Source organism: Meleagris gallopavo, chromosome 7 (genome assembly GCF_000146605.3).
Source record: "Meleagris gallopavo isolate NT-WF06-2002-E0010 breed Aviagen turkey brand Nicholas breeding stock chromosome 7, Turkey_5.1, whole genome shotgun sequence".
Taxonomy (NCBI): Eukaryota; Metazoa; Chordata; class Aves; order Galliformes; family Phasianidae; genus Meleagris; species Meleagris gallopavo.
The window spans coordinates 10672606-10683976 of NC_015017.2; the positions used below are offsets into that span (position 1 = coordinate 10672606).

General features: G+C 36.6%; 2 protein-coding genes across 6 annotated transcripts in view; one reads left to right on the forward strand and one right to left on the reverse strand.

Moving 5' to 3' along the window:
* KCTD18 (potassium channel tetramerization domain containing 18) overlaps nt 1–1898 on the reverse strand; it is a 9945-nt gene extending 8047 nt beyond the window's left edge. Inside the window, exon 1 of one of the 3 annotated variants that reach the window (XM_019616994.2) lies at nt 1813–1898. The gene's annotated coding sequence lies outside the window, so the exon portion shown is untranslated. Of the gene's footprint in view, nt 1–506; nt 588–1506; nt 1788–1812 lie in introns of those variants that run through there. The other 2 variants (XM_019616995.2, XM_019616996.2) reach the window with 2 other exon arrangements.
* Nucleotides 853–11371, forward strand: part of SGO2 (shugoshin 2) — a 12259-nt gene continuing 1740 nt past the window's right edge. The window contains exons 1-8 of one of the 3 annotated variants that reach the window (XM_010713419.2): nt 853–941; nt 2397–2582; nt 4094–4269; nt 4651–4728; nt 5032–5114; nt 5498–5556; nt 6267–8255; nt 10230–10377. In XM_010713419.2, coding sequence (XP_010711721.1) covers nt 2444–2582; nt 4094–4269; nt 4651–4728; nt 5032–5114; nt 5498–5556; nt 6267–8255; nt 10230–10377 — 2672 coding nt within the window. In that variant the 5' untranslated portion in view covers nt 853–941; nt 2397–2443. The other 2 variants (XM_019616985.2, XM_019616988.1) reach the window with 2 other exon arrangements.

The following is an 11371-nucleotide window of genomic DNA, read 5'->3' on the forward strand; positions in this document are numbered from 1 at the left end:
CACGCGGCCCCGCCGGGCGCGGCTTCGGTGCCTTCGTCCTCCGAAGGGAGGCGTGCATGCATAAACTCGGCTGCTCTGTAAGGCAGAAACCTTTTTTGTTTTTCATTTTTTAAATCTTAGAGCACTTTATTAAAGCTTTAATATATTTAAAACATCCTGGACAAGTGCAGACTGCTAGATGCTTCCTGTGCACTCCTACACAACAGCTTACACAGAGTGTCCTGCTAGAAGCAGTTCATGGCTGCGGTGCAGTTGCTTGCTGACCAAAATACTGTGTGAACAGGCACACACTGTCAGGTTCTCATGATAAGAGCCTGATTTTTGTAAATGCCAAATTAATAGTTGTACAAAATGTAATAGTGCCAAACTGCTAGTTTCCGCAAACTTGCTGGAAAATACTCGAGCTAAAAAAGAGATAAAACCTAGAACATTAACAATTCTTCTAATTAGGACGCGGAACGCATTAAGAATGCAGTTAGCTTCATACTGCATATGCAGAGACGCACCCGTATCATTTTTAAGCTTTTAGAGCTGTTAGAACAGGCCTGTCTTTTCCTCACTTCCTTTCATCCCTACTCCGTTTAAAGGCTGATAATGGGATCTCAAGTGATTGCAAATCAGACTTCTGCTCTATTTAATGCATGCAGAGTGTAAAGCCTGGCAGCCCTTTAAGCTCTTCCCCAATTTAAGCAGATGGCAACTAACTGAGGATTTTCATGTGTGAAAAGTTCGTCAGCTGAATGCAAAGGAAAGTAGCACCCAGTGGGAACACAACACTTGGTGTTTTGCTTATTATCAGCAGTTGTAACATAAACATATAAACATTAGCTGGAGGCAGATTGGTGATTACTCCTTCAGGAGGTAGGATTACTGTAAAAGTGAAAATGAAATCTCATGACTGAATCTGGATGAAAAGATTGCCTGCTTGAAAGCAGAGGGAGGTGAGTCACAGCAACTTGACTGGTTTTCTGTTGTTACAGTTGCATGATGTTATTTTGTTATTTTCTCAGAATTTACAGTGGCTGCAGTCACTCGAAGCTGCTTTGTGAGGGGAAACATACCACAGGTGTGAAAGGTGCGCTGGGTCAAATCTGTGTTTTAAAAGGATTGTGTAGAAGCACGAGGTTATGCAGCTTCAGGACCATGCTGAAAAATTGTGTCAAATCTCATTTGGAAACTAGGGGAAAAAAATGCATGGTTTATTATTGTTATTACTGTTTCACCTTTTCACGTCTCTGTAAACTTTCAAATAAATTAAAACAGTAACTTTTTTCCCCCCTATGTTTTCACAGAACTGTTTACTATGTATGTATTAATACTTAGGCCAAATGCAGCAATCAGTGTGTCTGCCTGAATTAATGGCAGAACTAGGCTCAAGTGGGGAAGAGAATGCATGTGAAGGGAGTGTTAAAGCATGTGGGCTGTGCATTTGGGATCAGAGCAGACTTTGGAGGAAAGTATTTTGCTGGGGTAAAGTACTTCCTTCCATCTGCCAAACCTAACTACCTGAAATGGATGAGATCAGCCTTGCTCCAGTTCTAACACGGGAGCCTCCTATGTGTGCAGGCAGTGTGCGCACTCACTGTCATCTTTTGGTTGCATATTTATTGATGTCACTTTGATAACTGCCTTGATGGCTTGGTTGTCGCTTCTTCTATTGTGATGCCTTTTAATGGGACTATTTCACAAAAAAAACCTATGCATAAAGGCCTCTCTTGTATGAAACACTACTCTGTAATGTAAACGTTGGCATTTCAAGACCTAATGTAATTCTTTGCTTCAAAACAAAAAGCTGTGATGGGCAGGAACCACCTCGGGAGCTCCGTTTGTGCTGTAAATGTGCTCCATTCGTGCACAGTCAGATCGTGGAGGCTGTTTGCTTTCCTGAACTGACTGCCTCAGGCCGCGGGCGCGACGGTTACCCGCCGACGGCCGTTGGGCTCGCGCAGCCGTTGGCGGCCCAGGGGCGAGGCGAGGTGGGAGCGCTGCCCCCTGGCGGCGAGGACGAGAGCGGCTGAGGGCAGGGCGGTGGCGGCGGCGGGACACGCCTCCTCGGAGCCGCTTGCAGAGCATCGTTCTCTGCTTTTAACACCCGTAACGCGCTTTATTTAAAAAATTTACTTTTAAAATTTGGCCTGACGAAGCTGATTCGGTTACGCTGTCAAGTGATGTAAACTTTTGCCTTTTTCTCCCCCCCTCACCCCCCCTTTGCTTTTAAAGGTAGACCTGAATAGGTAACTTGATGGAATATATAAAAGTTAAATCTCTCATCCTTTTAGTCTTCATATTTGTTAGTAAAATGTGATAATGTGACCTAAATCTTGGATAATCTCCTCATAAAGAGATAATGCAGCCTAAGTTCAAAATTTGTGAGCAAAATCATGTGTCATTTGCAGATTCCTCTTGCCAGTGTGCATTCCCCCTGACAAGGTTCATTTTGAGGATGGACAAACAAGCAACTGCTAAATTATCTACTGCTTTTACTTCGGGCGCTGTCAGAGGACACAGGAAGAGGGACAGAGCGTTACAAACTGCAAAACTGAATGCTTCTTTGGCATCTAAAATCAAATCTAAATTAATAAGTAAGTCCTGTTAAAGTAAAACTGAAGCCTTTTACTGTACTTAGAATGTATGACTTCAAAGGGAAGAACAGTTGTATCTAGTGTGATTTGCTGAATGGCTGCTGTTAAAAAATGTGATGTATTCAGTACTTTTGGAGAGTCTGAAGGTTAAAACACATGGTTCTAATTTGGTTGTTTATCTAATTCTCTACCTAGTTCCAGTGCTTTCTCTTTGGTGTGCAAGTGTTTTTTAAAAACATGCTCAAATACATCTCTAGCATCCATGCTTTATCTTGAGCATCTAAAAGCTGAGGTACCAAAATGAGTTAAATCAGTAACAGTTTATGACGTAGTTGTCATAGCATTACATGTTCAATTCCCATTTGCAAAATGGCATTTATAACAAATAATTCATGGAGACACTTAGAGAATCAAAGAATACTGCAGATGTTAACAGGCTGATTTTAGCATTTGTCAGAACATACTTTGCTTTCCCAGTCAGCCAGGTTTAAGTTAAAACACATTTTTTTTATACTTCATGTTTAAGTCCACAGCACTGTGAATATTTCAAATCCTCTTTTGCAAAAGATAGGGAAAGTCTAGTTATAGCAAAACACCACGATTTCAGAGATCTCTGGTTCAAGTAGCACAGCTAACTAAATCTTGATTTCTGCTTCTCTTTCTGTGAATGATGCAGCAAGACTTTTATGTGATTTATGCCAAGAATATTAGTTTTAGTGAAAAATAAATCAATAGTATTGATGAGTAACATTCATGTCCCTTAGGAATCTCCATGTTGCAGAAATGCAAATAATTCACAAAGCCAAATAGTAATTTCAAAGCATGATGTTTGGATTCATAAGGTGCGCTGTTGTTGCATGTTTCCCTAAGCAAAGAAATGAAGCCCTGCTGATTTTTACATGACAGGTCACAGAAGTAATAGCTTAGGACAATGAATAAATATAGCAATAGCACTTCATGCTAACCTTGCTCCTTCTGGTTTTGCAAAAGAGCATAGCCAGGCTCATCTGAGTTAAAGTTAGCTCTGCATGCACTATGAATATGAGGCAAAATGTTTATCTTGGTAATACTCCGTGTAGTAGGTAAGTTTTCATTACAACAGTCAACAATATATTTCTAAAATTCTTTCTCTTGCCGAAATGTACATTCTTGCACAAAATGTTTAAACTTTCTATTTGTGAAACATATTCTATTTTTTCTTTGTTAAAAGGCAGGAACCATTGTTATGCTACAAAACTGTATGCTTTAAAATGATATATTTAAAATATCTGTGTTTAAAAAAAAAGAAAAGAAAAGAAAGTTAACATCCAGACAAAAGCAGAATCCTTGCAAGAGACTCAAAGCTAACAGAAGACTTCAGAATGGCAGCAAACAAGGGACAGTTTTATATCAGGCTACTGTTCTGCCAAAAAATATAGATAAAAATATTATTATGTAGTGAGATTACATATAGAGAAGGCCTGGAACTGGAGCTGTTGAAAATAAAACGGTATGATTTTTGTCTCCTATAGATAATTCATCAATGTTGAAAGTATCTTTAAAACAAAATAATAAAGCATTAGCTCTGGCTTTGAGCGTGGAGAAAGAAAGTTCCCGGAAGCTGAAGAATGAGAAGATTTTTCTTCGGAAAGAAGTAGAAAAGCTGCAGCTTCATAATATCCTGCTTCGTCGAAAACTAAGCTGTTTGGTATATTACCAATAATGTTTAAGCCTAGATCAGCTAAACCAAGCTTTTATCCTTTATTGAAACATAATATTGCTTCTCAAAATGGTGATTTCAAACACTTGCATCTCAGATTTTTGGAGCTGTCATCTCATAGCAAATCATTGTTTTTTTGATTTTCCTTTCTTAGGAATTTTTACACTAACCAGTTTATTCAAGAGTGTATCTGTATAACCATGGTTATTTCAGTGTCAGCTTCATTTCTGTGTTAAAAGGTATTGGAAAATTTAGTTTGTCCTCAGCTGAGTGAAAAATTACAACATATATTCACCTTTATATCTTGTCTTTCTTAGAAAAAAAGTAATTTAAGACACTTTTATATTTTTTTTCTTCCTTTGTATGCAGAATAAAACTCTTAGAGAAATAGGAGCATTTTTGAGTGATAACCTCTTAAATGCAATAGAAATAAGCAGTCTTTCTGAGGTAAGACTTTTTTTTTAACTATTGCCATATCAAAATCTATGCAATAGCTACAGGATAATATTTTCAAAATATCTAAATGACTAAAATGTTGAAATCATATATGCATTTAAAAACATCTACCCCTATTGTTTAAAGTAGAGGTGAATCCCTAGTCCAGTGAAGTCAGTGGCATATCACTGCTACAGGCAGTAAAGATAGAGGATTTAATCTTGTTTACAAGAAGTCTGAAAGTTATGTATCAGACGAAATGCAGTTACATGACTTTAAAAAAATATTTCTTCCTCACTGTTCTTCTTTTGAAAGAATCTTCAGAGTTCTTTTCCTCTGTCAGACAGTCCAAGTAGCTGTACTGATGACCAGGTGAAGAGTACATGTCAGTCAGCAAGGTAAGTTGTATTAAATCTGGAAGCTGGTAAGTATGTGTAGATTTTTTTCCTTACAATTAATCTTTTTATGATCTAGATATTTAAGTAACCAGAAACAGTTTCCTATCTAATTAAGAAACTATCTGCAACTTGTAATGATCAGGGAGATAGTGGGAGGAAATATGTATTTGAATAACTTGCTTCTTTCTACGTGAGATCTCACCAGCACAAAGCAGATGTAGTGTCATAACTACCATTGCCCCTAAGACAGAAGCAGAAGTAAAGTGCATTTCATACCAGAGTTCTTGTTTTCTGTTTTTATATATTACTAAAGAAATGTTTTAAACAGTTGAATATTATGGTATAAAACATAAAATCTTCACAGTGAACTTTTCTCTTTTCAGCTTTGTAGAATTGCCAGTGAAGCTTGCTTTACTTGCAACATCTGCTGGAAAACAGCAAGGTAGCCTTTCTGTGTGTGATATAGCAAATTATTTTAGAAGTACCACTATTTTGTCAAAGGAAACATGTTCAGATCAAGTCCAGTTTGCATCATCATTGCTTTCTGGTAAAAGTAATCAAAAGTTAAATGAAATAGATGGAAGCAACCACTGACAAAATTATATTTTTTAGGATGCAAGATGCATCCTAAACATTTTTCAGAGCTAGATGAGAGTCGGTATGAAATAGTTCATTATTTGATGTGTAATACAGAAGATATAGTGAGATTGCTAAACTGTAATACTCAGAAGCAGTGACCACCCATAAGCACAGTGTCTCTACTATAACTTGTAGACTATTGTTCATTCAAGTAACACATGAAAGTGTAACAAAATTAATGTGAATAGAATGGCATTGTGGTAGTTAAATAATAGCTACAGAGGCCATAGAAAACAAATAGATTTTTATTTCATAGAATCATAGAATTCTTAGAGTTAGAAGGCACTGAAGGCCATTTAGTCCAATTCTTCTGCAGTGAAGAGGGACATGCCCAGGGCCTGATCCAGCCTCACCTTGAAAGTCTCCAGAGATGAAGCATAAACCACGTCACTAGGCAACCTGTTCCAGTGCCTCACTACCCTCTTTGCAGTTTGCCATTTTCCAAGCTTACCATCCAACTTTCAGTCTTATTCTGATAAGTTGCTAAAATTTGTCTTTTTTTTTTTCTTCCAGAAAATTGGTTTTGCACAGAACTAAGCAGTAACAGTGCATTCCTAACTCATGTCAGTAATGTACAACCTCTAAGACAGTCTGAGGAGTTTACAAGACAAGATGATAGTTCATTACCATTCTGTGGAAATGTGACTGAAAGAAAGAAATGTGCAACACGTTATGGGTCAAAACCACAACTTACTATAAAGGATTCTGCTAAAAAATGTAGCTCAAGTCTTCCTCCTCATGGTAGCAGCAGCAGCAGCAATGAGGTGAATGTGAAGGAAAGTCCAAGTGACTTGCTTTGCATTATTCCTTCACAACTTGATTTTAGGAGTGAATGTAAGGAGATTCCTATTGATGGGATAAAATCTGAAGAAACTGTTTATGATGCTGATATGGAGTTGACTGCCAGCGATGCAGGTGAACTGCTCACAGTTGCATCAAAAGACAAATTACATAAAAATAATAATGCCAATTCTGGTAAAGTACTGGCAAATTTCAGAAAAGTAAAATATTCTAAAAGTGAGAAAGAGAAAATTAAAAACAAGACTGAAGTCAATTCAAATTTTTATGCAGAAGAAAACCATGCTAGGACTAACAATAAAATTTCAAAAATGACTGACCCACAAACTCAGCTATTCCAAAGTCAGACAGAACAGCTACCTACACAGAATTCTACAGTGAAACAGAGTTTACCAAATACTATTGACTGTAATCAAAACCAAAATTGTCTAAGTAAGGATAAAGATACTAGAAGAACATGCCTAGTTAGCCTAGTGCATCAAAAACAAGAACAAGAAGCAAATACAGAAAATTCCTCAGAAACGTTGGAAGATGTGGAAAACAAAATAATAAAAGCATACTCAAGCTTATCTAGTAATGAGATCCCATCTCAAGTTTGCTGTGCTGAAAGCTTGGTGTTCCAAGATTACAGCTCTACTGTACCAGCTTTACAGCAGGACTTTCTACATGAAAACAAGAACAGTGTCAGACTGCTAAGAAATGGGAAAACCTTTCAAAACCCTTCAAAAATGAACACAGCTAAATACTGTGAAGTTGATAAAGGGAAGTATGAAGAATATGGTTCAAAAAAGTCTCAGACAGACAGGTGCAAATGTGACAACAAGAGAAAACAATACCAGAAAAATATTATAAAGAGTAAATGCAACAAAGAAGGTGGTTACAGACAAAGAGAAACTGAAAATGACAGTGTTAATAAAATTATTCAAAAAGTAGATCAAAAGAGTGGTAATTTTTCACCATGCAGATTAAAACGTATTTTGGCAAAGGCTGAGCATAAAGCATATGTAGTACCAACTAAAGATCTTACTACGTTCTCGCTTTGCAAAAATGAAGAATTAGAAAATAAGAATGCATTGTGCACACAGGCTGTTCATGGAAATAAAATAATTGAAACCCAGCAATCTCAAGGAGCTTTAGTTGCTCAGAATGATATGGCTATAAATATACCGCAAGCTAAAGCCTCCACACGAGATGTTGGCAGCAGTGCTGATACATTAAAGAGCATAGATTCCTCGCCAGCAGCACGTGAAGAATCTAACATTAGTAATTCTTGTGACAATCAAGTGAAAGAAAAAGGGAGCCTTAGTTCTGGTATTATGGAGAGCAGAGAAAAAAAGAATTATTTCAGGCATATTGATCAAGGACAGCTGAATTTTTTGAATGACCAGGAAGTCTCTCATGAGATGGATTCCTTTATGAACAAGTTAAAACCCAAAGTGCAAAAATTAGAAATTTTAGAATCCTTACCTGTTGATTGTTCTAAGAATATAACAGTAAGTACAGGTAGCTTTTCCCAGAAAGGTTTTTCTGAAATGAAGCCCACAGCTCTTGATAACCTTAATGCTTCCATGAACTCTATACTGAAAAATTCAGAAATTTCAGGGAAAACTGATCGAGATAAAGCACCGGTTTCTGGAAAAGCAAAGCAAAAATCAGATCATATTTCTAAAGAGATTTCTGAAAAGACTTTGACACATTGTCATGGTAAGTGTATGAGAGTGGGGGAAAAAAAAAACATTTTAAATTAGTTTCTGCATAGAGTAATGATCAAAATATCTTCTCTCAAAACTATTCTACTAATTCGTTGCTTATAGTGGATGAAATAGAAGTGAAAAGGTAAAGCTCAAAATCACTAAAAAATGATTCATATATCAGTCTCAATATATTTCAAAATTGTGATAACTAATATACCTGCTACTTTGTAATGTATTCCAAACAGAGATTTTGTCACACAGGTTAAGCAGTCTCTGTTCTTGAGGAGCAGTTATAATTGGAACCTGTGTTCATTTTGCACAAGAACGTTGTATGATTCAGAAAAGTGGGGTTAAAAAGATAGAGTAACTTTAAGTTTTATACAAGAGCGTACACTGTTCCCTTCATAGACGGGGAACAGAAACAAGAGTAGTTTTCATACAGTAGGCTTACAAATTCCATATTCAGTGTTACAGTGTAGTAGTATCAAAATAGGTGCAAGAGAAAAGCCATTATTCATCTGGCACATGTGAGTTTCCTCTGTGTGATCAACAGCAAGTATTTTATGCCTCAGGCAATTTAAGGTGGGTAAAGACTTCGTTCTCCAAATGCAAAAATATGAGGGCTTTAATTTCTGTTCTATTGGAAATACTGCATCCCCTATGTTCTCATCTGGATGAGACTAAGACTTGACCTGTTTCTTTCCTGGAAGAAACTTACAGGAATACAGATTAAGGTTGTGTTTACTTTATCTTGGATTGGTACCTGTATTAAATCTCTGTGCTTTCCAGAGAGTCTGTGATCCACCTTAGAATTTTTTTAAAATTTGGGATAATGTAATAATTTCACTATTTCTCCCAACTTATCAAAATCAAAAAAATAAGTATTGAGGTTTAGTCTGGCATTTTGCGTTTGATCTTAAAAAATTTTGCAATATTGATAGTGCTTCTTCTGAGGCTGGTTGCTTCTTAGTAGTGTATTGAACTTTCGCATTTGCAGTGACTGAAAATACAAGGCATGTCAAATAGCTCTGTAGTACACAGTTTTGAAGATAAGGAGGTTCACTTAATCACCTTGCTGTGCTTTGTGCGTGCATGCTCATAGAGCAGGTGCAAAGTTGAAAGATGTTATTAGTTGTAGACAATTCTTGTACAGTTTGATTACACGTGTATGCCCCCCTCCTGCATTTAAGGCCATGATCTGTCTGCAGTCTTGGGGTTTTTTACTGTAACATATCTGCTAGCTGCAGATTATGGCACCTCTGGGGTTTGATTGTGTCTCAAGAGCATGATAGACCTCAAACAGCTCCAAACTAGGTTAGGTTGAAAGCTGTTGTAATACCCTTCCCTTTGATCACATTCCATTATTTGCAGAGCCCCTTGAGCACAAGAATAACATCCAAAGTACCTGAATTATAAGAAATACAAGGACTGCTCTGAAAGTAGTATTTTATTATTTCAGCACCTGACATCAGAGGCAGATGCTAGCTGTATGTTCTGACAAAATGGTGTCTGACATAGCCATGCATATAAAGTGAAGGTGCATCACTGAATTCCACCATGTGGAAAAAATGGCACCCACTGATGTTCATTAACGCTTGCTGAATGTTTATAGAGACCAAACAGTGGATGTGATAGGTGGTGCGTTTCAGAAGTAGTGACAGTGAACGTGAAAGACAAGCCACATTCCAAATGGCCACGCACAGCAGTTGCACCATAAAATGAAGATTATCTCAATCAACTCATCTGTGCAAATCAGCTGATAGTGATGACTATGATGAAAAATAGTGCTTTGTAGCTGAGAATTTGCTCTATCAAGTACTGTTATTGTGCTCTTTGTATCTGTTGTAGTTTCCATGGAAATAAATAGGAAGCATTACTTTTGGAGTGACATATATACTAATGACAGATAATTATGAATTGAAATTTTACTTAACAGTTCAGAAAATATTTAAAATGAATCATATAAAATATTTTTTTTTCACAGGGAGAACAGCTTTGCAAGATGTGACAAATACTAGTGAGTTTTCTCACAATTCCTTACCTAAATCCTCCCAGATTTTAGAAGAAAACTCAGCAGAACCGGTTAGACGAGGAAGAGCTGCTGTTTGCTACAAAGAACCCCCACTAAACCGGTAGGTATCAGATGGGGGTGGTTTTGTTGTAGTACATAACTTAGTAAAGATTTGCTATTAAAACCCCCAAATTCCTAAGAAATTAACCATTTATTTTGCAAACCGGAGTGGAATGATACCTCAGCATTCATGTTTCCTGTTAGTGTGGCAGGATTTCCAGGTGCCAGAGTCAGACATATTTAGCTTACAACTAAACTTTTTATATCAGTATAATAATGATGATTTCTTAATATTCATCATGACATAAACCCCTTTAGAGATGTATAATTGTAAATATTATACTTAAATGTTATACTTTTGCCAAAAAATGCCCTTGTAATAATGCCAAATGACAATTTCTGTAATGACATTACAGAATTCTGCTATCTTCCTTTAGCTAGATATATCTAACATAATAAATCATTTAAGATATTTTAATTTAATGATTAGAGCTCAGTGTTCTTGCTCAATTCAGTAGCACAAGATTTCCAAGATTTTTTAAAGATATGGTATAGATTGTCATAGCTATTAAAAATTAAAAGAGGATTTCAAACATCCATTAATAAAATCAGTGTATTTGTACAAATTGTGTACCTGTAGACATAAATCTCAATGGACTGTTAAGTTGAAAATAACTCCTGAACATATTCAGACAGCTTTAGCCACCACTCTTTTGTTGTTGTAGTTGTTGTTGTTTTTATAAATCCTAATCTAAGGAAAAAATATCTTCCATTATATACGTATTGATAGATTGCATACTCAGGAGCTAAAGACTATTGAGATTTTCCCATTATAGTCTGGAGAATTAAAGGGTTATAGTTACTTATTTTACAAGTCAGGTGCAGAAGGGAATATGTTGGTGAAAATGAGGGGAGAGGAAAATAAAACCACAAACTGAAAATTTCACACAGTATTTCCATACACCACAAAATATTTTCGTTTACCTCGGTAAGCAAGCAAATAATTAACTGAGGCACTGAGATTGAGGACAAATAGAAGCTAAAAGGTGTTTACA